We start from the raw sequence: 23,619 nt of genomic DNA, 5'->3' as shown, positions 1-23,619 counted from the left end.
AGAAAGACGTGCTCTCTATAGAAACTGGGAAAAATCACACGTCACTGTCATCGTTCAAAACCGAGCTGAGTTAATGTTGAATCTACTTCTGACTAGAAACACACGCGAAATCTGGCAGATCTTGAATACAGACCTTTCAAAATGCACTCCAATGCTAACGAATACAATTTCAGGAGAGGCATGGGATACGCACTTCTCTTTGGTACTCCAAAAGTCCAATATTGCGACGGTTCCACTGACCATCACTGATGACACTCAGTGGGATGTGGAGATGCCACACGAGGAGATTGTTAGAGCCATAAAAGTACTAAAAAAATCGCGTGCAGCTGGACCTGACCTGATTTCCAATGTTGCCCTCAAAAAACATTCAAGTGAGTGGGCACAATTTATTGCGTATCTGTTCACCAAAATTGCAGAGCTAAAAAAACTGCCTGATTCGTGGACTACTGCAATAGTGGTACCAATCCACAAGACGGGCAATTTGGACGATCCTAACAACTATCGCCCGATTGCCCTGCTAGACATGATTGGCAAATTATTTGGCTCAAATCTAAGGCTAAAACTCGCAAATTGGGCCAAGATCTCACTGATTGTGGACACACGCCAAACCGGGTTTACGAAAGGTGTCGGTGTTGACGTAAATCTGTTGATTTTGACCATTCTGAAACTAGAATCTCTAAAGGCAAACGGAAAAATTCATTTTGCCTTTATAGATATGAAACAGGCCTTCGATACTGTGAATCGTGGCCTACTCTGGGCAAAACTGGCAAAATGGCATTGTCCGAATTCCATTCTCGAACCAATAATTGCCCTTCATGACCAAACATCAATCAGAGTGCCACTAAACAACTGCAGCCTGTTATCTAATACCCTCTGGTCCCACAAAGGTGTCAAACAAGGCTGTCCACTTGCGGCGGAGCTCTTCAAACTATTCTTGGCAGATCTGCCAATCCATCTCGAGCAGGTTCCCTGTTTCTCGCCAACGATTAATCAAATACCGATTAAATGCATCATATACGCAGATGATTTGGTGCTGATAGACAGAACACAAATAGGTCTTCAGCGCCTTCTTACAAGTCTGCAGGAGTATATGATTGCAAATGAACTGGCAATAAACACAGCAAAAACAAAAATCATATCAGTTGGAAACTTAAAATCCAAGAAAGACAAAGCTTTCAGATGGAAAGTCGCGGATGCCCAAATCGCTTCTGTGGACTTCATAAGATACCTAGGCATCGAATGTAACAACTCTATCTGCGAACGTCATTGGGTTGAAGAATTAAAATCAAAAATGCTGATGCTTGCTCGGCAAGCTGCGAAAATCAACAGGAACTATGGAAAGTTCTCATTGGAATCTCTTTTAAGATTCTATTTCCAAAAAGCTGTGCCAGTCATAACTTTTGGCGCTGAGGCAGGGTGGAAAATGCAAAGAAACCTGGCAAATGCTAGAAGGGCTTTTCTGGCGACACGTGCTAAGGCTGCCACAATCAACATCAATGATGATACTGCGGCACAAATTATCTTTAAACTCGCTACATAGCAGAGTCGTTTGGAACTCTATCATGTCAATGCGCAAGATGGCACTAAAGACTCCGGCACCAGCTTACCAACTATGTGGAGCCACCCACTGTGCCCTATCTGTACTCTTTTCTGGCAAAGCAAAAGCAGCTGTTTGCCAATCCCCTTGTGCTGACTTCGTGAAGGTTTCTGGTCCAGTCGCATTACTAAAGAGACATCTCATATGATCTGAAGACAGCTGTCCTTGGGCTTCACCCTAACTCACAGAGTATCTTGTTTGCCTAGGCCCCACTCACACTCCCAATAGGAGGCCTCTTTCTTGCTACCTAGTGGTATGATCCTTGACATCAACATGGATGCAAACAGGATAATTTCTGAAGAAAGAGATGGTCATAGCTGAAAAATGGACACACCTATGACCATCAAGCAAACCAGACGAAATTCCAAGTCCCCCTCATCTGTGAGTCAGAATATAGTCCACTCGGTGCTTATGCCCAGCTCTGGCCTCATGTGTTGCATTAGAAAAACGTCACTCAACATAGGTATGTTCTCAACTTTGCCTTACATTTCATTTGCACTTACCCTGCAGCAATGAACATTCTGGATGCCATTATTAAAAGTTTTAACATATTATCCTTGTGTTACCAATTTCCTACTTCCCATTTTCCTGGGACCAAAGACTGTTTGTTGAAGCTAATCAAAATATTAAAAATCCAGAAATCTTGAAATTGGAAGGGCAGTTTCAGTACATAACATTTACCAGGGTTGCGGCATGTGCATCAAATCAGTTATCGTAAACAGATTTTGGGATGCTTAGTTAGATCTTTGACTTTTCCGCATTTTGTAGCCTTCCTCTGCGGCCAACAGGCCAGGGGCAGGAGGGGTATCTCATAGCTGGCAGTGCTCGAGTAGAAGTAAGAACCTCTGTTCCAAGGTTCAGTTAGGGTGATAGGCAGCGGGGTGCACCTGACCTTTTCTTCTTCCCTTAAAAATATAGACATCGTGCATGGCAGAGTGGCCAAACATTTATGGGCAGCATCCACCAACTGGTCCAAGGTCTCTTTTCCATAAAGAAGAGTCTGTGTCTAGGGGTTGGGTGAGGACATCTGTCCTTTGCTCGTTGCAAACATGTGGAAATGTTTGCTGGCATGACGAGTTGGCATCACCATTGACCCTTTTCCTGCTTTTAGGATATGTGCATGTATATACAACCTAACATCTATAGCAAAGCATTATGTTACCGGTAGCGGAATTGTTGCAGAAATGTGGTTTCCATCAATTTCAGTGGGCTTGGAAGGCAGCATTGGTTCACTGAATAATTATCTAAATTTCCCATACCAAATTATTCAAATTGCCACAAGACTATTGACTGGCACAAGATGTTTGAGATCACCCCCAGGTGCCATAATTATGTGCATTCTATATAGTAATATAGTAAAAAAGCATTGTATGGAAAATCCAGGAGCAGCGCGCCGAACCAGCTGTAAAAAAACCTGGGCTCCCAAATGATGGAGATAAACTGGCCCGGTGCCACTTGGATGCTTAGTTGGTATGGGTGGTCCGTAGAACCCCCAGAGACCGTGCAAAGTGGGCCTCATTACAGCTTTCCTGGTGCGGAATGAAGATGCCAGTATTTACATATACCGCCTTGTTTCCACACCGGCAAAGTACAGGTTTTCTGGAATGGTGGACGGGATTACCTGCAGCCATGAGCTGGAGGTAATTCTGCCAACCCACTGGCAAAAATAAATAGTTCAATACTGACAAATCCGGGGATTTGCCAGTATTAATATTTTTTACACTTAATGTGAAAGTTCAATTTCCCCATCCATAAGGGTTTGCATAGGGGACTACATTAACCGAGAAAATCCTGACATGTTTGCATTGCATTAATTAGGAAAGATCAAACGAGATTTAATTTGATATTATACAGAAAGATATGTCTGGCTTACACACAATGGCAGCTGCACCAATAGGTTTTCATTAAAATTCTCTCCTTTGCGATCCAATTGTGCTAAGTGATAAGCTTTTTATAAGAGGCAAGTTCGAGGGAAGAGATGTCACAACTGGCTCAATGTGCACCCCTTCTTCCCAACAAGAGTTGTGTTCCAAACATCTGAAACAACTGGTTCGAACCTATTATCCTACAGCTCAGACAATAGCTCTTTTAATCAGTGCACCTCTTTGAAGAGCGACTGTCCAACATCGCTAAGAACTGTCATACAGTAGAACATATGGACACAGTAACCTCACCCCTTCTTTTCCACGATCTCCTACTATTTACCCAATCCTACACTCTACCCAGTGCATTGCAGTGTGTGCAGTCCCCAGTTCGAAACTTCCATTGAGAATCCAGCATTTCACCTCAAAAGAGTGTTGGCAAAGGGTATACAAGTATACTTATAATGATGGGGCCTAAACAAATTCCAAGAAGGAAGAGAAGGCAGGTGCCTTGAAGGGGCGGGGAGGGAACATGTGTCTATGTAAAAAATAGGAACACAATATGTTTTCCAAAATAAAAACCGAAATTAAGAGGAAATATTTTTAGCATTCCTTGAGATAATATTGTCGTCTGTTATTTCAGCACTCTGAGACCAAAGGGTGTCTAGTGCTATATAAGAAATATATATTATTATTATTATTATTATTATTATTATTATTATTATTATTATTAGTCTTAATAATAATATTATTATTAGAAAGCCCATTCACATTAAAGAGCCATTCACTGTTATGACATGTAACCCATTGAAACATATTCCTATCGTACACATCTGTAAGAGCATGAGTTTAAAAATCCCAGGAAGAGTTGGGGCGGTCCAGAGGTTGGCTCCTTTAAGCTCCCTGACCCCCAGCATGTGTAACATTTCATCTAAAGTCAAACAAGAGGAGAAGGGCGTGGATCCACAGGAGTCAGAGGCTCTACCTCCAGTACTGAGTCCACCACTGGGAAGAAGGTACACGGCTACGATGGGGGACTGGCTGGAGGGCAGCAAAGCCAATACCAAGCAGGGCTGACTGAGCCCACACCACACACAGGGCTGAGAGACGGAAAACCCTGCGAAGGGGTAAAAGAAGACTCTGTGAAGGGGTAAAAGAATTGCACGGTGCAGGGCGGAAATAAGCCATAGCCCACCTTGGGCTGAGAGATTAGAAACCTCACGAGTGGCCTAGAGACGAGATAAAGAGGGCCCACGCCCCACCTGATGCTCCATCTTTGAACAGTTTCAGAACAACAGAGAGGAACTTTGATTCTTTAGATGTGAACAACCCTCTACCCAAGTCAGGAGAATATATCCCAGAAGGAAGCATAAGTGGGACCACTTTTTATAATACCTGGCAAAGACAGGGCCTCATTACGACTGAGCCAATCCGGAATTAAGGTGCCGGTAACAACGTTACCGGCACCTTTTCTGGACCGGCTCACTGCTAGTCTGCCGGTTTGGGATGTGAACAACTGGCAGGTCTGACCTGCCGGTAGTTCAGGCCCCTACCTGCAGAAATATCAGGTGCTGGTGCTTCTGTGTTCCCATTCCAATGGAGTCATATGGGACTCATATGGGACTCATATGGGACTCCATGGAAATGGGAACTTACTGTTTTGCCGCCGCCCGTAATATCCTGGTGTTACTTGTAATGAGGGCCATTGCATCAGCCAAAACCGAGAAATATATTTATTTTTTAGCAGGATTTCTTTGTGAACAGTATATAAATCTAGGAGCTGGAAGACACTGTGAAAGCATTGTGGGCGGAGGTCAGAAAAACCAGCCATTAATAATTTTCCAAGGGTGAGCAAAGGCTAAGTTGAGACTTAGCCGGTCCGGTAAAAATGCAGGAAACAATGCTGGTAATAACGGATCCCACATTGTTACCAAATCAGCACACTCTGAGTTTGCCGGTAGGGTCAGTGAACTACCGGCAGGCCTGACCTGCCGGGAGTTCAGACCCCTACCAGCAAAGAAATGCCCCTATGACCAGCACCATTCGATCGGACTCCATGGAATGGGAATTTACTGCTGTGGCCGGCATATCGGGTGCCAGTAACGGTAAGGCGAGTACAGGCGGGTTACCGGCAAACTCGTAATGAGGCCCTTAGTCTCTCTTTCTTTCTTTCATAGTGGTAGGGCAGAGATAGGTTAGTATAGCTTTGACAGAGAACAGAGTTTACTTTTGTAGGACGTCCTGATGAGCATCTGTTTATTGTTTTCTTGCATAGGGAATTCTTTGGAGGAATAGGGCCTAGAGTAGGTTTTCGTTAAGTTGTTTAATAAAGTAACTTGTTCAACAATACTCATCTTATCTGTCTCCTATGTCTGACTTACCACAAGGGCCTGAGAGGTTCACAATGACGGTCTACGGAGAAGCTACATGCTCGCATGCACAAGCACAAAGCCCTTGCAGGACTTTGCAGTGATTGCACAATTCCTCAGTCAATGGGACATAAGCAATGTTCACAAAAGGAAGGGTTGCGCACAAGGTGGAACTCTCTTCTAAGAACACAAACAGTTCTCACTGCAAATGACACATGTGGCTGCTCTGCCATCACCCATGTGGCATCTGGATGCTAAGCAGAACCATATATTCACCTGAGACATCAGGGCTTTCCACACCACCATGACAGGATCCAGTGTGGTTACATATTGCAAGATCAAAGACACCAGCACCTAAACACCACGCAAGGTGAGGATAGCTCAGGGCCAACGTGCTTGCCTTGGAAGCAACGCGACACAGAGCAACACAGGTGTTATCCCCGGGTCTGTGCTTAGAAACCGGTATTAAGCGCGTTACAAATAGCCAATCATATCAATCATATCAAGGGGATGGTCTAGGGATAGGTGGATGACACTTTATGGTGGTAGGTACCACTTATTGTCTATACCGGGTACACGTTAGGATCAGAAGGGCGCCCAAGGCTGTCACATGTGTCCACAGGAGGGGCTGGATCCCGTCTCCAATGAGTAGTCACCAGGAGGTCCTCCTCGATGCCAGAGAGCCACAAGGAGACGACTTTCCATGCCTGGACTTTAGGAAGCCGATGTTCCATCTCTCTGATGAATGCGCACCGCAGCTACCTTCCTGAACAGGACTGGCGGATTGGAACTATTCCAGTTCTAGGAATGTCCTTTAACAGTGCGACAGGTGAACATCTCTAAAATGAAGAGTAGAACTGCTGAAGCATTTACGGATGATATAGTTCTGCCTATCAGACTGGTATCTTTCTATGCTTCTTGGAGATTTAAGGCAGCCAGCATACATTGTTACAGAATTGAATCTCTAGTTAGTGAAAATGGGACACTCCTTCAAATGGTGAACGTCCCATCAACGATTTCATGCACAAAGCATTGCTTATATCTGCTTTTGCCACTGCCATTATTTAGATGTTTTAGTAAATGACTGGATGATTGGCACAGCAAGGACCTCGGCTGACATTGGGCCTCATTACGAGGTTGCTGGTAACCCGTCTGTGCTTCCAGCGGGCAGTGGGTTGCCGGCAAACCTGTATTACTGTTACCGCCACCTGACATCCTGGTGCTTCCAGGATATCACAGGCAGCGGTGGTACAGTAAATTCCCATTCCCATGGAGACCATGGGAGTGGGAACCCTGAAGCACCGGCAGTGTTGTTAACGATGCCGGCGCTTCAGTTAAAAACCTGATGGTAGGCGCCTGGACTCCCGGCAGGTCAGGCCTGCCGGTAGTGTCTGGCCCCTACGGGCAGTCTCACAGTGACCCGGTCCGGAAAAAGGTGCCGGTAACTTGTTACTGGCACCTTTCTTTGCGGACCGGGTCACTATTGCGTGCATAACGTCAGCCCCATCATCAGACAGGCAAATCTATTGCTACATGCAGCGGGGCATATAGCGACACAGTTCCCAGGCACGGGCACTGCATTCTCACTAGTGAACTTGTTTGGTTCCTTCTGTTCAGAGAACAGTGTATCTGTGTTTCATATTTCTACAGACTTCGGTCTAACATTAGCAAATACATCTGTCAACTTCCTTCGTTGATCCACCTTGATAGGAACAAGGGGGGTCTTGAGGGAAGAGCATTTTTCCTTATACTGTGTCTTCTGAATCTCGCACACCCAGCATTAGGACTATCAACAGTTTGGTTCAGCACCGGGGACGGATTCACTGCAGCGATAATTAACCCTATCAGATCCTTCATTATTAGTGGGGATTTCCACCCCTATGGCAGGGAAACAGGAATAGCTGCTTTACGTGTAGCCACTATCCTGAGGCTGAAAACTACCAACAGAGCTAGAGCATACAGTAAAACATAGGAACTATATGGTTAATATTTGTTAGTGAATTAAAACTAACTGTAGTAGTATTATGTATTAGAAGACACGTTTTATTGAATGTTGCTATATTAAGATATTAATACTTGGCATAGTTATACACCTATAGTATAATATATTTTTTAGAATGTTCTATTTGGTATTTTAATAGACTTAAAAATGATTAGTTCCGTGTTGGACTTACGTATCTTTCATAATGTTTTTAAAGTACTTATAGCATGACTCGTATGTTTAAATTATTCCTGTATCACTGTTTCATAGTGTGCTGTAATATATTAATATTAATTATGAACAAAATAAAAGAATTACCCTAAAAAAATACAAAACCGAAATAAAACTAATGAATTAATACTTAAAAAGATATTTGTAACACACTTTTTAAAAAAATGCGACTAAGAGAATCAGGAAATGAATGGCAGCTACACGCCAGAATGTCTCCTGGCCTCAGAAAATGGATGGGCGGGTGGGAGCAGCCGTTCTGCCTGCGGGCTGCAGTGATCCAAGTGCACTTCATGCACTGGCTTAAAAGGCTGGAGAGCTGCCAGCACCCAAGGCAACGATGGCACGTGTTCAATAGTTCAACTCCAGCATCAAGGCCACCTGCTCAAGCTTAGCATCCACGGTTGTCACTCGGCTCCAGCCACTCCGGATCACCCTGCGGCCCCGCCCCTCCCACGGCACCCATAATGGTCCGCCTCCTGTTCTCGAAACCTGGAAACCCCAGGGGCCGTAAGCCGTCTGGTCGCTGCTCACAGTTCATTACACCAGCGCGAGTGCAGAAAGTGATGGAGGGGAAGGGGTCTCATCTTCTCTGGACTGAAAACCTATCTGGGCTCACTTTCCCTCACTGCTTCCAGGATTTTCAAGGCAGGAATTTTCCCAGCATAATTATGGTGTAACCTTTATTCATAACTTTCCGAATTGTCCCCAAGATGTCAACATTCTGTCTGCATAGGAGACATTTCTATGACACTGTCATACCAGCGGAAGCCATTTTGAGGTGTTTTACCATTTGTAACTCTTCGGTCCTAGCTCCTGTTGACTTCATCGTGGGGAGCATCTGTGGGGTGTTATTGAGGTGTTCTCATTGGTCATCAGTTAGGGTGTCCATTCAGCATTGGCCTCCAGTGGCAATCTAGGTATCGGCTTGAGTTTGAAAGCATTACAGTTGATGACCTTTACGGTATCCAGTGATATTAACGAAAACCATAACACCGAATCACATCGAAAGTGATTCAATCTTTTTTTTTAAGGCACTATCCAACATTTTCCCCAAATATTCTAGAACTGGAGTTTGATTACATAATTGCACCAGTCCTAAAATATGATGGGGAGGGGGATTAGTGCCTTTAAAAAAAATATATCGACTCACTTTCGATGTGATTCGGTGTTATGATTTTCGTTGATATCACATAGATCCAGCATTTACACTTCAAAAACACTGGCTTTGCTGCTCTTTGTAAAGCAATATGGGCCTTAAGGATGTGCTGCATTGTTTCAAGAGGATTTAATAGTTAGTGCCGCTGTCATTGCAACTAAAAATCAGGGGTCCCATTATAACATGATATACCTTGCTGCAAATTCGCCATTCAGATATCTGGCAGCGATATATTTTGGGATGCATACTAATTGATTTTTTCACAATTGACCTCGGGAGAATTGACCTCAGGAGAATTGACCTAATTTAAAAGGTCAATTACAACATATATGCGGGGGGAAACCCCCGCAACCCACACCCAATCCAAAACCCCCCGCAACCCCACACCCAAATCCCTTATATTATTTATAATCCAAAACCAAACCAATACATATATAAAATAACTAAAATAATATAAAGGTCAATTGTGCAGAAGGTCAATTAGGACCACTATAATTAGGTCGATTAGGACAAAAGCTCAATTATAAATGGTCAATTTGGGTAACACCATTTTTTGAACTGCTGCCTTCTATTATAAATATGCCACTCTCGAACAACTTAGAAAAAATAATGCAAACACTTAAAGTTAGTGCTAAGCGTGACATCCACTATAACACAGGGGAACGTAAAACGAGCGGGAACCCAGCTCAGGATTTCATGTGTCCTGGGCACGACCTTGAATCCTATGTCTTTATTGGATTGTGTGCTCTGTCGCTTCCTAGCCAGGTGCTGGTTTTATTGGAAGCAATTCTTGTTACATTGAGAGACATATTTAACATCTACCAATCGAATCCTATTAAGCACATAGGATCACTTTGAAATAGGTCGGTCCCTTTCTTCAGTCTGTTTTGAAATCCCCTGTCCCTTACAATAATCACTCATGGGTAGAATATCACTCTTTACCGTGATCAGTTGCTCCCCTGGAGAGTTACTCAACTCCGAAGAGCCCTATTTCATGCACACAAAATATACTACTCTTTTTTAAAGTAACTTATGAGTACAAAGTTACTGACCTGATGCATTTAATTAACTTAACAAAGCACCTGCAAAGTGGACATCAAAAGGAGGACAGATGTGATTTCGGTATTTGAGTCCAGCTTTGACCTCACTATGAAAAAAAAGGTGCGGTCTCTGCTTTACTTTAGTAGAGTACTACCGTTGAGTTTGGGTGTCACAGTGCCCACTTACAGAAAAAGTAGAATGTGCAAAGTTGCTCCCAACTTTCATTAAAGGGATGTCCATGTCTTTCCAATGCTTTCTTCTGAACTTTCTTTCTCTGACAGTCCTCAGTCATCAGCTGATCAAAATGTCTCAAATTCATTAGGGCACTTCAGGAGTCTAAAATGGGAAAACTGGACTCCAAACGCATGATACCAAAGCCTGTGCTATAACAGGCAGTCCAATTTCATTTGAAAGAGGCCTACATTAAATGCTTTAAGACAGTTGTCGGGCACTTATTATGATCTGCAGATTGGTTTGCTTGCATCCTAGAACGCTTGGCGACATGGCGCCAAGGATTGTAAGGTGTCACCATTTACTATAAAGGACAAATCAGCCCGGATTGTAGCAGAAAAGGTATGAAAATTATCTTCTGAACTCTGTCACCTTATGAAGGAACTCTGCCTTCGGCCATGGACAGCTACATGGTCACAGGACTCCTGGGAGACGTACAATTCCCATTTCGTGGAGGCCTTCCATAGGAAGCCATAACCAGCAATATCCCTTTCCGACCCCTGTATCTTCGGTCATGGCAGAGGATTATAAAATTCATAGCGAACTGCAGTGACATCATGGTGGGGGGTACAGCATATTCTCTGCCAGGTATTTTATTCTAATTTTTGGGTTGCTCTGGGGTTAGGAGTGAGGGAATCTGGTAGTTTTAAAGTTGGATGCAGTTCCCTCATGCCTCCACTCTTCACCCCCTGAAATGCTGGTTCATGGGGGCAGCACAGGCAGTGGAAAGGGGACGCAAGTGGGCCACACACAACAAACAATTTTGGATGGGCAGCTTTCAACGAAGGGTTGTATTCCACTTCGGGCTTCCAATGACATCATACAGTACTCAGGCTTTGCTTGAAACCCCCTAAACAGGGAACAGTCGCATATTTCGTACCTACCCATATTCCATTGGATAAATAGCACGCAGTTGAGCAGCGTAATCTCAAACAGTAAAGAGGACTGACCTTCATTACTGGTATGCAACACACTGTAAACAGATCCACCCAACTGAAAGCTTTCAACTCAAGTTCCAGTGTTTGGGGCTCCAAGCCCGATCAGCAGGATTGAGGGATCGAGAGGTACACGTTTCAAGAACCACTTGCCTACAGATGCATATCTGTGCATTCACAAATTCTCCAAATTTGCACATCTGAATTTAAATTCCCCTCACATTTTGTATTTTGGGTTTTGTTGTTGTATTGCTCCCATATTAAGTGCTGCACTTCGAGCCAAAGCCTGCAAAGTGGTGTTACCCTAAAAGTTAGAACTCTTTGAAGGAGTTGCCCATCACTCTTCATGAATTGCCCAACGTGAGTTACTGTATGGTCAAACATTTCCACTATATGTTAACTCACATCTATTCCAATAAAGGTAGCTAAAGAGCCATGCTTTTAACTATGTCAGATAGATAGCAACATTTCTCAAGTCTATAGCGTAACCTTGGTCATACCTCTCGACTGTGAACGCTGTGATTGAGCAGGAGGATACGTTGATTCCCAAATACTGAAAGTATGTGATAAGTAGGCACCCAGCGTGCCCATAAATCCACGCTCCAGCCAGGCTGTCCGACACGTTGGGTAAGCCGGCAGCCACCAGCACCATGAGGTCTGCTACAGCTAAACTGACCAGGTAGCAGTTAGTTGGCGTCCGCATGTCCCGCGTAGTGAACACCACTAGAACAACCATCATGTTGCCAATGATGCCAACCCCACATATCACCAAAACCAGGAACACTGAGATGGTCTTGTATTCAATCATGCCCAGTGTTATGTCATTGCTGGCCAGGGAGATGTTGGTGGGACTGTCGAATTTACTGATGTTCTCCATGGTGAGTCTTCGGATGCTACGGTTGAGTAATCAAAAAGAGTTTTTCCCAATGAGGGCAGCCATTTTACTAATGACGTCTTTAGTGGTTAGTGGGAGCAATGCATCAGAAGGAGCAGTCGTAAACATTTCATGAACTGGAGGAATTTTCATGAGTTTTTGAAAGGTTTGAAATTCTGGTGAGGTGCCTATCCCAGAGGCCAGTGTCGCCATCTGCAACAAAAAAGCGAAAATGGACCAATAAATAACAACAACCAAAACTTTGCATTCATTTCAGAACAGATCATTTAAAGATCTGAGCAAGTCAACGGATTTGATTAGGGCACAAGAAAATAATACATGGACCTTCCCAACATCACAGTGTATCAGTGAAGGCTGTACCCCAACATCGCTTCACTCCATGACTATAAGTCAGTGGATCAGGTCTCAACCCTTCTTCAGAGTAGTAGTAAGACTTTATACAGCTTTCACCATTACAATATTATACAAAATGCTGTTTACAATAAAATACAACCATACATTAGACTTTCAATTTAATTATTACCCTCAAAGACACACATCCAATTAAAATGTACAAATTGCTGAAAAAACAAAAAATGTCCTTGCCAGGCACTCAAAAGCGGTATTAACATATTCACATAAGTGGGAAAGAAAGCCACCATCAGTACAAGACAAGATGAGCTGCATTGCCCCTGAAATAGTTCTAACATTATTACAAATAAAATGGTGACGCAACCACTGCCTCCTTAAAACCAGCAACAGCTTCCATGTTAACAGAAAATGGGGCAAGTCACTTGCGACGCCTCTGCTGTAGCGCTAGTTCACACAAAAACATTTTGAATATTTAGATTTTCTGAGGAACCTGAAAATAGTTTCCAACAGAAATCCAAAAAGGATAATTCAATCAGCCTGCCAATATGTGGGGTACCAGTTTCCAGCCTTAATGCCACCCCGGAGACACTTGGGCACAAACCCAGTACCTTCTTGAGAAACACTTGTATGCGATCCAGGGCAAAATCATTTCTGCTACCCCAGGTCTCGCTACTATAGAGGGCGGCCGAGTGAACCTTGGCCCCCAGGATCTGAATACCTTTGTCGAGCTGGTGGCCGCCAAACTTGTAAAAGAATCTCGACAGGCCTCACAAACCTGTGCAAAGACGACTTACCACCTGCTCCAGGTGTGGAGACCGAGAACAGTTACCTCAATAAACCATCCCCATGTGTCGATAGGCACTCACTACTTCTAGCTTGACTCTGTTAATCAACCAGGTGAATTTGGGTATTTTGCCTCCAAAAGCCACTATTCTGGTCTTCGCAAGATTAAGTTTCTAACCATTTCTCTCGAAGTAGCTAGCTGCATAACTCAGACAGCAACCAAGTCCCTTTGGAGTCAGGTGAAGTAAAATAGCATTGTCTGCTTATAACAGAGAGGAGTAGCTAACACTATTTAAAAAGGGTGAAAAAGTTGTTCCCGATTGAAAGCTGGGGTTAAAAATCAGATAAAAACATGATAAAAAAGAAGGGGAGCCATTGGGCAGCCCTGTCTTACCCCTTTGTTAACCATGAACTCTGTGGGTACCCCTTGACCTGGTTGCCGGACAACGGAGGGCTTTGAGCCAGAGTAAAGACAGATAATCAGCTGTAAAAGAGGGAGCGGCACACCCAAATTCTTCAGTTTACCCCACAATAAGGAGCGGTCCACAGATTAAAATGCCTTAGAGCGTAAACACAGCCGCCTCTTAGTAAAACATACTTTTCAAATATGATTTTAGGGACAAAAGCATGATCTACTGTGATATAAACTTTCCTAAATCCTGTTTGGAAAGGAGGGAGAATGTCATTTTCTGCTGCGCATAGAGCTGGCCCTGCTGCCAAGCAGCTCGCAAAAATCATAGAAGCACAATCAAGCAAAGAAATCAGGCGATAGCAGTGGGGGGTCAGTGTGTGAGCCCTTCTTAGAAACAGGGGTAACAGTGCTCGTTTTCCAAGAAGCAGGGACAGCCAGTGTGTGTGCTATCACATTGAAGAGTTTCTGCAAGATCGGGGTCCACCATCCAAGAAACTATTTATAGATATCTGACCTGATACTCTCCGGCACGAGGGCTTTTCCTAACTTGTAGTTTTCGATAGCACGTGAGACCTCTTCCAATGAGATAGTAATCCTGCTATTGGAGCAAGTCAATTTCTAAGCAGCAAGGGAGGGCCCTGCTTCAACAGGAAGAGTTGGTGATGTTAATTGCCTAATAGTCAAAACATATTGGTGTATGCAAAAATACTCTCAGTTAATATGAAAATTGAACATCAAAATTTATTACAAGAAAAGGAAAAAGGCAGATCACAATTGTTCTAAGATTCGAGTATTCAATTAGTACTCTTCTCGAAAAATACATTAAATGTTTTTCAATGTAATCATTTATGGTTTTGTACGAATGCAAGAGAAAGCGTGAGATATGTCCAGACATTGAATAAGTGAAAGCTAATTTGTTTATGTTTTAGATATAACTGCAGGAGGGTTTTCTGTTCATCGCTATAGAATTTTTTTTATTTTTTTTTTTTTAATGCAAAGTACCTTTGGTCACTCACCTTCTTTTGGAGAAAAAAAGAGAAATGTATTCTTATATATACTTTCAAGTAATGACCTTATTATAACAAAAGGTAGTATATTGACATGCCACATCACATAGGTGGGCATACAATCTATGGCCCACAGTCCACGTTTCCTGGTGCAGGAAATATGCTGGTAAAAGTGCTGGTAATTCCAGCACCAGTAATTTTACTGCACTGGGAAACTACAAATTTGCCAGCGGGGGCTCCCGGATATACCTCCAGCAAAGAGCTAGAGGTAAATCAGGCCCCAACCGGCAAGTGAATGCTGGTATTTCCTGCACCGGAATTACCGGTGCAGGAAATACTGGAAATCCCCTCCATGGAGTCCTATGGGAATCCATGGAATGGGAATTTACCAGTGTTTCCACTGCTTGTAATATCCCGGTAGTACCAGTATATCAGGCGGTGGAAACGGTAGGTGAGTTTGCTAGTATCTCGCCAAAATTGCCAGTGGGATGCTGACAAACTCAAAATGAGGGCCTATGTATTTATTTATTTGGGGTGTTTTACATAGCACCACAATTATTGCATTTTGGCTGCTTTTTAGCCCTTATTTTCAAAAAGCATGTAACAAAACACATGGGTAGAAATGGCAAGGCCTTAAGATCAGAGTGAAGTGATGGGTTACATGTACCTGTTCTTAGTAGAAGAATACGGGTGATAGGATACAGGAATGGGACCAGAAAGACAGGAAGAAGGTAGAAAGTAAGTAGCAGTGGGAGGAGTTAGGCAGGTGCACAGAGAGAGGAAGTTATTAGATCCTATAAGACTGAGTGCTAAGCCTAGGTTGGTTCCAGTCATGAGGCTGAACACTCAAATAATACTTAGAAAAAGTTCCCAACTGTATAGGACACTGGAACAAGTGCAGCCTGTGACCATATATTATGGAGGTCATTTTGAAAAAATAAGTAATTTGGCGACAGGGACCCGTTATCTTTTCACTTAAACGTAAGCCACATTTTAGTCATTTGCACTACGGGGTGCAAATGTAAAGAGCAAAAGGCAGCATGCAAGTGTGTACACCGCCTTTTGCCCATTCACATTTGCACTCGGCAGTGTAGAGTGAATAAACGCTGCTTGAATAAACGCTGCTTGGCATTCTGAGTGCCGCTTGCCAAGCTCGCATGGCAACCAGTGTGCATAACTACCAATAAACGTTCTCCGACGTGCTCGCATATCGGGCAGCGTTTAATTTTCATTTGTGAACACTGCTTACCATGCATGTAAGATAAGCAGTGTCCACAAAGAAAAATAAATGTTGGGTAGCGTTTACAATGGATTCCTATGTGGTCTGCCTGCTTTATGCAAAGCTGGCAGCCCCCATGGGATCTCCAGCATTTGCAGCGACATGAAAATCCATGCCGGCACAAATAGCACTGTGTAGTATGCACCAAATGTGAATACTTCGCCGTGCTGCTAACAAGCCAGTCAAGAGATGAGGCTGCACGAGAGTCAGCCCTGGAATGAAGCGACGTGCTCGTGACTGGGGAATGCGAACCTTTTGAATATCAACAGCTGCCAGTTGGTGGGGCTCGACATAACCTTTCATAACATTTCCCACTTAACTATATTTATAAGTTATATGTATAACAATAAATACTTTATCTAAAGTTCACCTTATCTACTGTAATCACTGCCCACACTTCAACTGGCGACGAGGATAGTTTCGAGCCCCACCGCCTCCTTTGATCAACGGCTGCTACCTTCTTTCGTGACTCCGGCGACCCAGTGCCCTGTTGCCGCCCTGCTCCGGTTTGTTCCCTGATAGATTGGGAACAGCTGGCCGCTCCGTTCGCATGAACGTTGTAGCGGCCGTAAATCTTCACAAGTAAGTCAGCGCTATGTTACTTCACTGACTCTGGCTTTCGGTTTTGCAGCGTCCCAGCAACCTCTCATGGGCTTTTCCTGCTTGCCGTATTTGTCATGATGCATACCTCCGGGCATCCAGACCACGTCCATCAGCCCCGGGAGCAGGCATCATGTCGCCTTGAGAAAACCCAGCAATCCCTGCTAGGGGCTGTCTGGGTTCAGTCCTGGCGCCTATGGCGCCAGGCTCATATGGGACATCAGTCCTGGCTGGCGCCATAGGCGCCAGGCTCATAGGTGCATACTTACCTGATGCATACCTTGCTGCAAGAAGATCCAAGCCCATGTGAGGCCTGGAAAAGACTACTTTACCTTAGGGACTATTTTGTTACTCGGGTGTGGTTGGGGAGGAATAGCTACCTGGGACTACTTTGGAAGCTATTTAAACCACGCCCGAAGAGCAGCACACACTTTGCGTTATTCTGCATCCAGCAGCGTAACGTTCACCGTGCCAGCAGCAGCATCCAGCCTTCTGCCACGCCCGCCTCGAACCTTGAGCACCTAGAAATAAGGAAAGAAGCAAAGGTTAGAACAACAGTATTACCTGATTTCTTACCTGATTCTGCATTCATCGCATCTTCAAACCAGAGGAAAGACTTTGTTTTAAACGCGTCACATTGCCAGCAGCAGCGCCACGCCCTACTCACCGTTCCACGCAGCATCTCTTCGATCTGGCGCTGTCTCCATCTTTACATCGCTGAATCCCGGCACCTAAAGGGGACAAGAAACAACAAGGTGAGCAGAGAGAACAGACAGAGACAATTTCTTTAGCCGCCATATGCTTACCTGATTTTACCGCCGGAGGTATAATTCATCAGCATGACACATCTTCTTTTGCCTTACCTGTAAGATAAGGAGAAAGCGGCAAGTTTAACCCTTGGCATTATTTACCGGACAGTGTTGGGTAACACAGACTTTTACCGACCGCTTTCAGCTGTCAGTCTTCTTATTGGGTCAAAGCTGCAAGATAAAAGAGGAATTGGATAGGAGTGAATTCCAGACATTTTGAACTCTTACAAACTATATACTTACGGCTCTTCGCAAGGACCTTTTGGAGGGCTCATCCTTCAAGAATATAAGGTGAGAATGCTGAGAGGGCGCTTCAGAGGTGATTAGTGGGGAGGACAGTGGGGGTGCTATCACTTGAATCCACAAGTGGCTAAATCCATCTCTCCACTTGTAGGAGAATATTTCTGCGGGTCAAGCTGACAAGATTAGGAGGGCAGATCCAGTCAGTCATCGCTGCACTACGCATCACGTAGCATCAGGAAGCATATGCGAACCTGGAGCCGGTGCCTATAATTTCTGAACAAAGAATTCTTGGCATAACTACTTTACAAACACTAGAAGAAATCCATTTAAAAATCCAACAACTCTTCAATCCAGCAGCCCTGCAGGACTGGGTAAAGAAAGGCCCGGATTACTCAGTCATCAATGACCTACCCTACTATCAAGGACGACTATTTCTACCACACAAGGAATTACAGGAACTTGTCATCTCCAATTATCATGATACCCTAATGGAAGGTCACCCTTGTATCGCAAAAACCGAACCTAAAATTAAGAGACAATTCTGGTGGCCCACCTGGCGAAAAGATATAAAGTCATTTGTGATGTCTTGCGGCATTTGCGCCCAAAACAAGAGTCAGAAGAAAAAACCAGCTGGCCTTTAACAACCTTTGGATATTCCACCTACACCATGGCACACCTTATCTTTAGACTTTATTACTGATCTACCTCCATGTAATGGATTTAACACCATTCTAGTTATCGTGGATCTTTTTTCCAAGATGGCCCACTTTATTCCTTTGAAGGGATTACCTTCTGCTTCAGTTCTGGCCAAGGAGTTACTCAAAAACATCGTTCGAATACACAGGTTTCCTTCCGTATTGGTCTCTGACCGAGGTAGTCAATTCATTTCACATTTTTGGAAGAAATGTTGCCAATTGGCGCAAATCGACGTAAGGTTATCAACCAGTCACCATCCCCAGACCGATGGTCAGACGGAGAGGACCAACCAGACGCTTGAACAGTACCTTTGTTGCATGCTTCACCAGACCGAAAGTAATTGGAAAGATATTTTATGGATTTCCAAATATGCATACAATAACTCTGTACATTCAGGAACCGGACAAAGCCCCTTTAAACCATATATGGACACCACCCTCGAACCTCAGAACTCGATTCGCCTCAGCGCTTAGAAATGCCTGCAGTTAGTCATTTACATTCTACTATTACACAAGCCTTCAAGGAAGCGACAGAACATTTGAAGCAAGCAAAAGAGAAATACAAGAAAAATGCTGATCTACATAGAAGTGAAACTCCACAGTACCAAATTGGAGATCAGGTTTGGCTAGCTACAAAACACATACCTCTGAAAGGAACTCAGACCTTTAATCCTAGATATTTGGGACCTTACACCATTAAGGCCATTATCAACCCGGTGGCCGTCAAACTAGAGTTACCCTCCAATATGCAAATCCATCCTGTCTTTCATGTTTCACTTTAAAAACCAGTTCAACCAGGAACAAGATTAACCAAACCACCAGAACCTATCTTGATAGATGGAGAACCTGAATTCGAGGTGAAAAACATCCTGGACTCCAAGGTGGTTAAATCAAAACTTTTTTACTTAATCGATTGGAAAGGTTACGGGCCACAGGAAAGGTCATGGGAGCCTAGTGACCTCGTTCATGCACCACGATTAGTGAAGAGATTCCATCAGGACCTCCCAGACAAACCAGGACCAAGGGGATGAACGACTTTAGGAGGGGCCTTGAGGGGGAGTGCTATCATGATGCATACCCCCGGGCATCCAGACCATGTCCTCAGCCCCGGGAGCAGGCATCATGTCGCCTTGAGAAAACCCAGCAATCCCTGCTAGGGGCTGTCTGGGTTCAGTCCTAGCGCCTATGGTGCCAGGGTCATATGGGACATCAGTCCTGGCTGGCGCCATAGGCGCCAGGCTCATAGGTGCACACTTACCTGATGCAGACCATGCTGCAAGAAGATCCAAGCCCATGTGAGGCCTGGAAGGGACTACTTTACCTTAGAGACTATTTTTTTACTCGGGTGTGGTCGGGAGGAATACCTACCTGGGACTACTTTGGAGGCTATTTAAACCACGCCCGAAGAGCAGCAAACGCTTCGCGTTATTCTGCATCCAGCAGCGTAACGTTCACTGTGCCAGCAGCAGCATCCAGCCTTCTGCCACGCCCGCCTCGAACCTGGAGCACCTAGAAAGAATGAAAGAAGCAAAGGTTAGAACAAGAGTATTACCTGATTTCTTACCTGATTCCGGATTCATCGCATCTTCAAACCAGAGGAAAGACTTTGTTTTAAACGCGTCGCATTGCCAGCAGCAGCGCCGCGCCATACTCATGGTTCCACGCAGCATCTCTTCGATCCGGCGCTGTCTCCATCTTTACATCGCCGAATCCCGGCACCTAAGGGGGACAAGAAACAACAAGGTGAGCAGAGAGAACAGACAGAGACAATTTCTTTAGCCGCCATATGCTTACCTGATTTTACCGCCGGAGGTATAATTCATCAGCACGCCACATCTTCTTGTGCCGCACCTGTAAGATAAGGAGAAAGCAGCAAGTTTAACCCTTGGCATTATTTACCGGACAGTGTTGGGTAACACAGACTTTTACCGGAGCGCTTTCAGCTGTCAATCTTCTTATTGGGTCAAAGCTGCAAGATAAAAGAGGAATTGGACAGGAGTGAATTCCAGACATTTTGAACTCTAATGAACTATATACTTACGGCTCTTCACGAGGACCTTTTGGAGTCAGGATTCGTCTAAAACTCTTCCAATATCTTCAGGCCAGTGAAGTAACTGGTCATCAACGCGCCCCTGTGTGCTTCGCAGGATGGAGGGCTCATCCTTCAAGAATATAAGGTGAGAATGCTGAGAGGGCGCTTCAGAGGTGATTAGTGGGGAGGACAGTGGGGGTGCTATCACTTGAATCCACAAGTGGCTAAATCCATCTCTCCACTTGTAGGAGAATATTTCTACGGGTCAAGCTGACAAGATTAGGAGGGCAGATCCAGTCAGTCATCGCTGCACTACGCATCACGTGGGTGGATGCTGCAGCAGTCCGGGTCCGACTGACGCCCTTGTGGGAGCCAGGTGAGCGTAACAGTATTAAGCCTTATAGAAGCGCACTGTCTATTGAAAGAAAGCTTCGCAACCGTGTATAGGAGGGCACTGTATGCCGGAGGAAGGCCTTACAGCAGCAGATGAAAATTAAATATGTGGTGAATATATATGCATATCGCAGCAGAGCAACAGGAACATTACAAGTTGTACATTTATGGCATATTCACTTCCAAATATAGACAAGGCTTCAGACACTGTACTCTGCTCCAAAGTCCATTGCATGACAATTTAAGGAAACTGTACAAACACTTTCACATCATATTCTGCTCCTATATAATTCAATCGGAGCAATTGAATCAGGATCACTAATTCACCATGTCTTTTAGTGGTGTTCCACCTCCAATGTTTTTCCTGTCAGATGTGGGTGAGCCAGCTATTCCGTGGAAGAGGTGGATCAAGGCCTTTGAACATTATTCAGGTGCGGTATGTGGCCAAAATTGTAGTGTGGAAAAAAAAAGTCACTATTGCTACACTGCCTTGGCCCAGCTGGACAAGAAAAATGTGAAGACTTACCTGATTTACCTCCCGACGAAAGTGCAGAATTAAATGAATATGAATGTTCAGTAAGGAAGATGAGCAAACATTATGAGAAGAAAGTCAGCACTATTCTGGAAAGATATAAATTTGGAAAAAGGATACAAGAAGAAGGTGAGAGCGTTGAACAATACAAAACTGAATTGAGGAAATTAGCCAGAACTTGTAAATTTAATGCACAGTTAGATGAGAGATTATGTGATCAATTCATGTTAGAGTGCAGAAGCAGTAAGGTGAGAGAGAGGCTTTGGACATGTTTTAGATGTGATGGTACAGATCATTGGGCAGATAGCCCTGAATGCCCAGCTTTGAAAATGATATGTGGTAAATGCAAGGGAAAGGGCCATTATGCCAGATGTTGCAGAATACAGAATGCTTCTGCAAATTGGGTTGGTGACGACAATTCAGATGAAGAAAATGAGGAAGAGATGGAGAGTCCAAAAGCCACAGTGTTTGTGGATGGAGTGGACATGCACATGATGATCGACTCTGGTGCCAAATATACTCTTGTGCTGCAGACTATGTGGGATAAGAACAAACATGAGTACCTGCATGAACCCGACATTAGGCCTAGAGCCTATGGTGGGGTTAAAATAGATGTCATTGGCTGGTTTTGGAGCACATTAAAATTCAAAGATAGAAAAGCGAATGGAAAAGTGTACATCACGAGAGCTGGGAGGACACCTTTACTGAGTTGGACTCATCAAAGCAAACTCAGAGTGAAATTGGATGCCGGTGCTGATGAGTCAGTATTGAATATTGAAAGTGGTGCTATAAAACCTCAGATGGGCAGGGTAACCAAGAGCATTGATGAAGTTATGAAAGGTGTTTTCAAGAATGAAATTGGGTGTCTGCAAGGTTTTACTCATGTAATCAGAACGAAATGCTGATTGCTTTTGCATCTAGGCTGTTGAAAGGTGCGGAAAAGTCCTATGCTGCCATAGAAAAGGAAACACTAGCCATTAAGTGGGCAGCTGAAAAATTTCGGAATTTCATCTGGGGTGCAGAAGTAGAATTTTGCACGGATCACAAACCGTTGGTCCATGTCATTATGAGAAAAGGTCTAGATAAAGTGTCCAATCGCACAAGAAGATGGGTGATACTCCTGCAAGAATATAATTGTATAGTGAGATATGTACCAGGCACAAGGAATCGTGCTGCTGACTGCCTATCACGACTTACATCTCTGAGATAGATAATGATGATGGAATGGAACCAAAAGTTGTTTTGAATGTTGAAGCTCTTTCCATATCGGTGAAGGAATGGGAGGAAGCAGAAGAGTTGGACAGTATGTTATTACAATTGAGACAGATCATTCAAAATGGAAACTCTATAGTGAAGAGCAAATATGAGGAGAGTAATCTCACAGAATATTGGAGAGTTGCCAATGAACTCAAAGTAGAGAAGAACAGAGTTATGAGGAGCGACAGAATTATTCCACCTGCAAGCTTACGCCAAAGGATCATCGAATTGGGTCATGAGGGCCACCAGGGAATAGTGAAGACGAAGCAAAGAATACGTGATGAATTCTGGTGGCCAGGATGCGACCTGCAGATCAAGAGAGTTATAAGAGAATGTATCCTTTGCAAAGAGAGTGATAGAGGTTGTGTGAATGTGAAATATCCCATGGTGGTCACAGACATTCCGGGAAATATCTGGGATGATCTGGGTATGGATATATTGGGTCCAATTTACAGTGACGGGAAGCAGCATTATTCTTTAGTGGTTATTGACCTTTTGACTAGGTGGGTGGAGATCATGATTAAACCATGTATGACTGCAAAAATGGTTGTCAAATTTCTATCTGAAATCTGTGCAAGGGAAGGTTTCCCGAAGAGTATATTGACGGATAATGGAGTTCAATTCTGTTCAAAGGAAATGCAGAATTTCCTGTGCGGAGAATTCTATTATACACAAGAAAAGTGCCATATATCACCCACAGACCAATGGGGTGGTCGAGCGTTTCAACAGAGTATTGAAAGAAGCCATAAAATGGGCATGGGCAAATGGGTTGAAATGGGAAGAAGCAGTCAAGCAGAAAATAAATGCTCCCTATTTCACAACACATTGCACAACAGGGTTATCCCCTTTTGAAATGAGCAGAGGTCGCAAGGTCAACACCAAGTTAACTCCTTCTTGGATGAAGAGAATTACTGTTGTAAAGAAAGAT

General features: G+C 44.0%; 1 protein-coding gene across 1 annotated transcript in view; it reads right to left on the bottom strand.

The window, feature by feature from the left end:
* The window catches only part of LOC138525836 (thyrotropin-releasing hormone receptor-like), a 315,686-nt gene that overhangs the window by 201,791 nt on the left and 90,276 nt on the right, over nucleotides 1-23,619 (bottom strand). Inside the window, exon 2 of the mRNA XM_069636078.1 lies at nucleotides 11,904-12,490. Coding sequence (XP_069492179.1) covers nucleotides 11,904-12,280 — 377 coding nt within the window. The 5' untranslated portion in view covers nucleotides 12,281-12,490. The remainder of the gene's footprint in view (nucleotides 1-11,903; nucleotides 12,491-23,619) is intronic.

This window comes from Ambystoma mexicanum, chromosome 1q (assembly GCF_040938575.1).
Source record: "Ambystoma mexicanum isolate Mex_15411 chromosome 1q, UKY_AmexF1_1, whole genome shotgun sequence".
Taxonomy (NCBI): domain Eukaryota; kingdom Metazoa; phylum Chordata; class Amphibia; order Caudata; family Ambystomatidae; genus Ambystoma; species Ambystoma mexicanum.
Note: the sequence above shows the minus strand (reverse complement) of the source record. Positions and strands in the feature narration are given on the sequence as shown.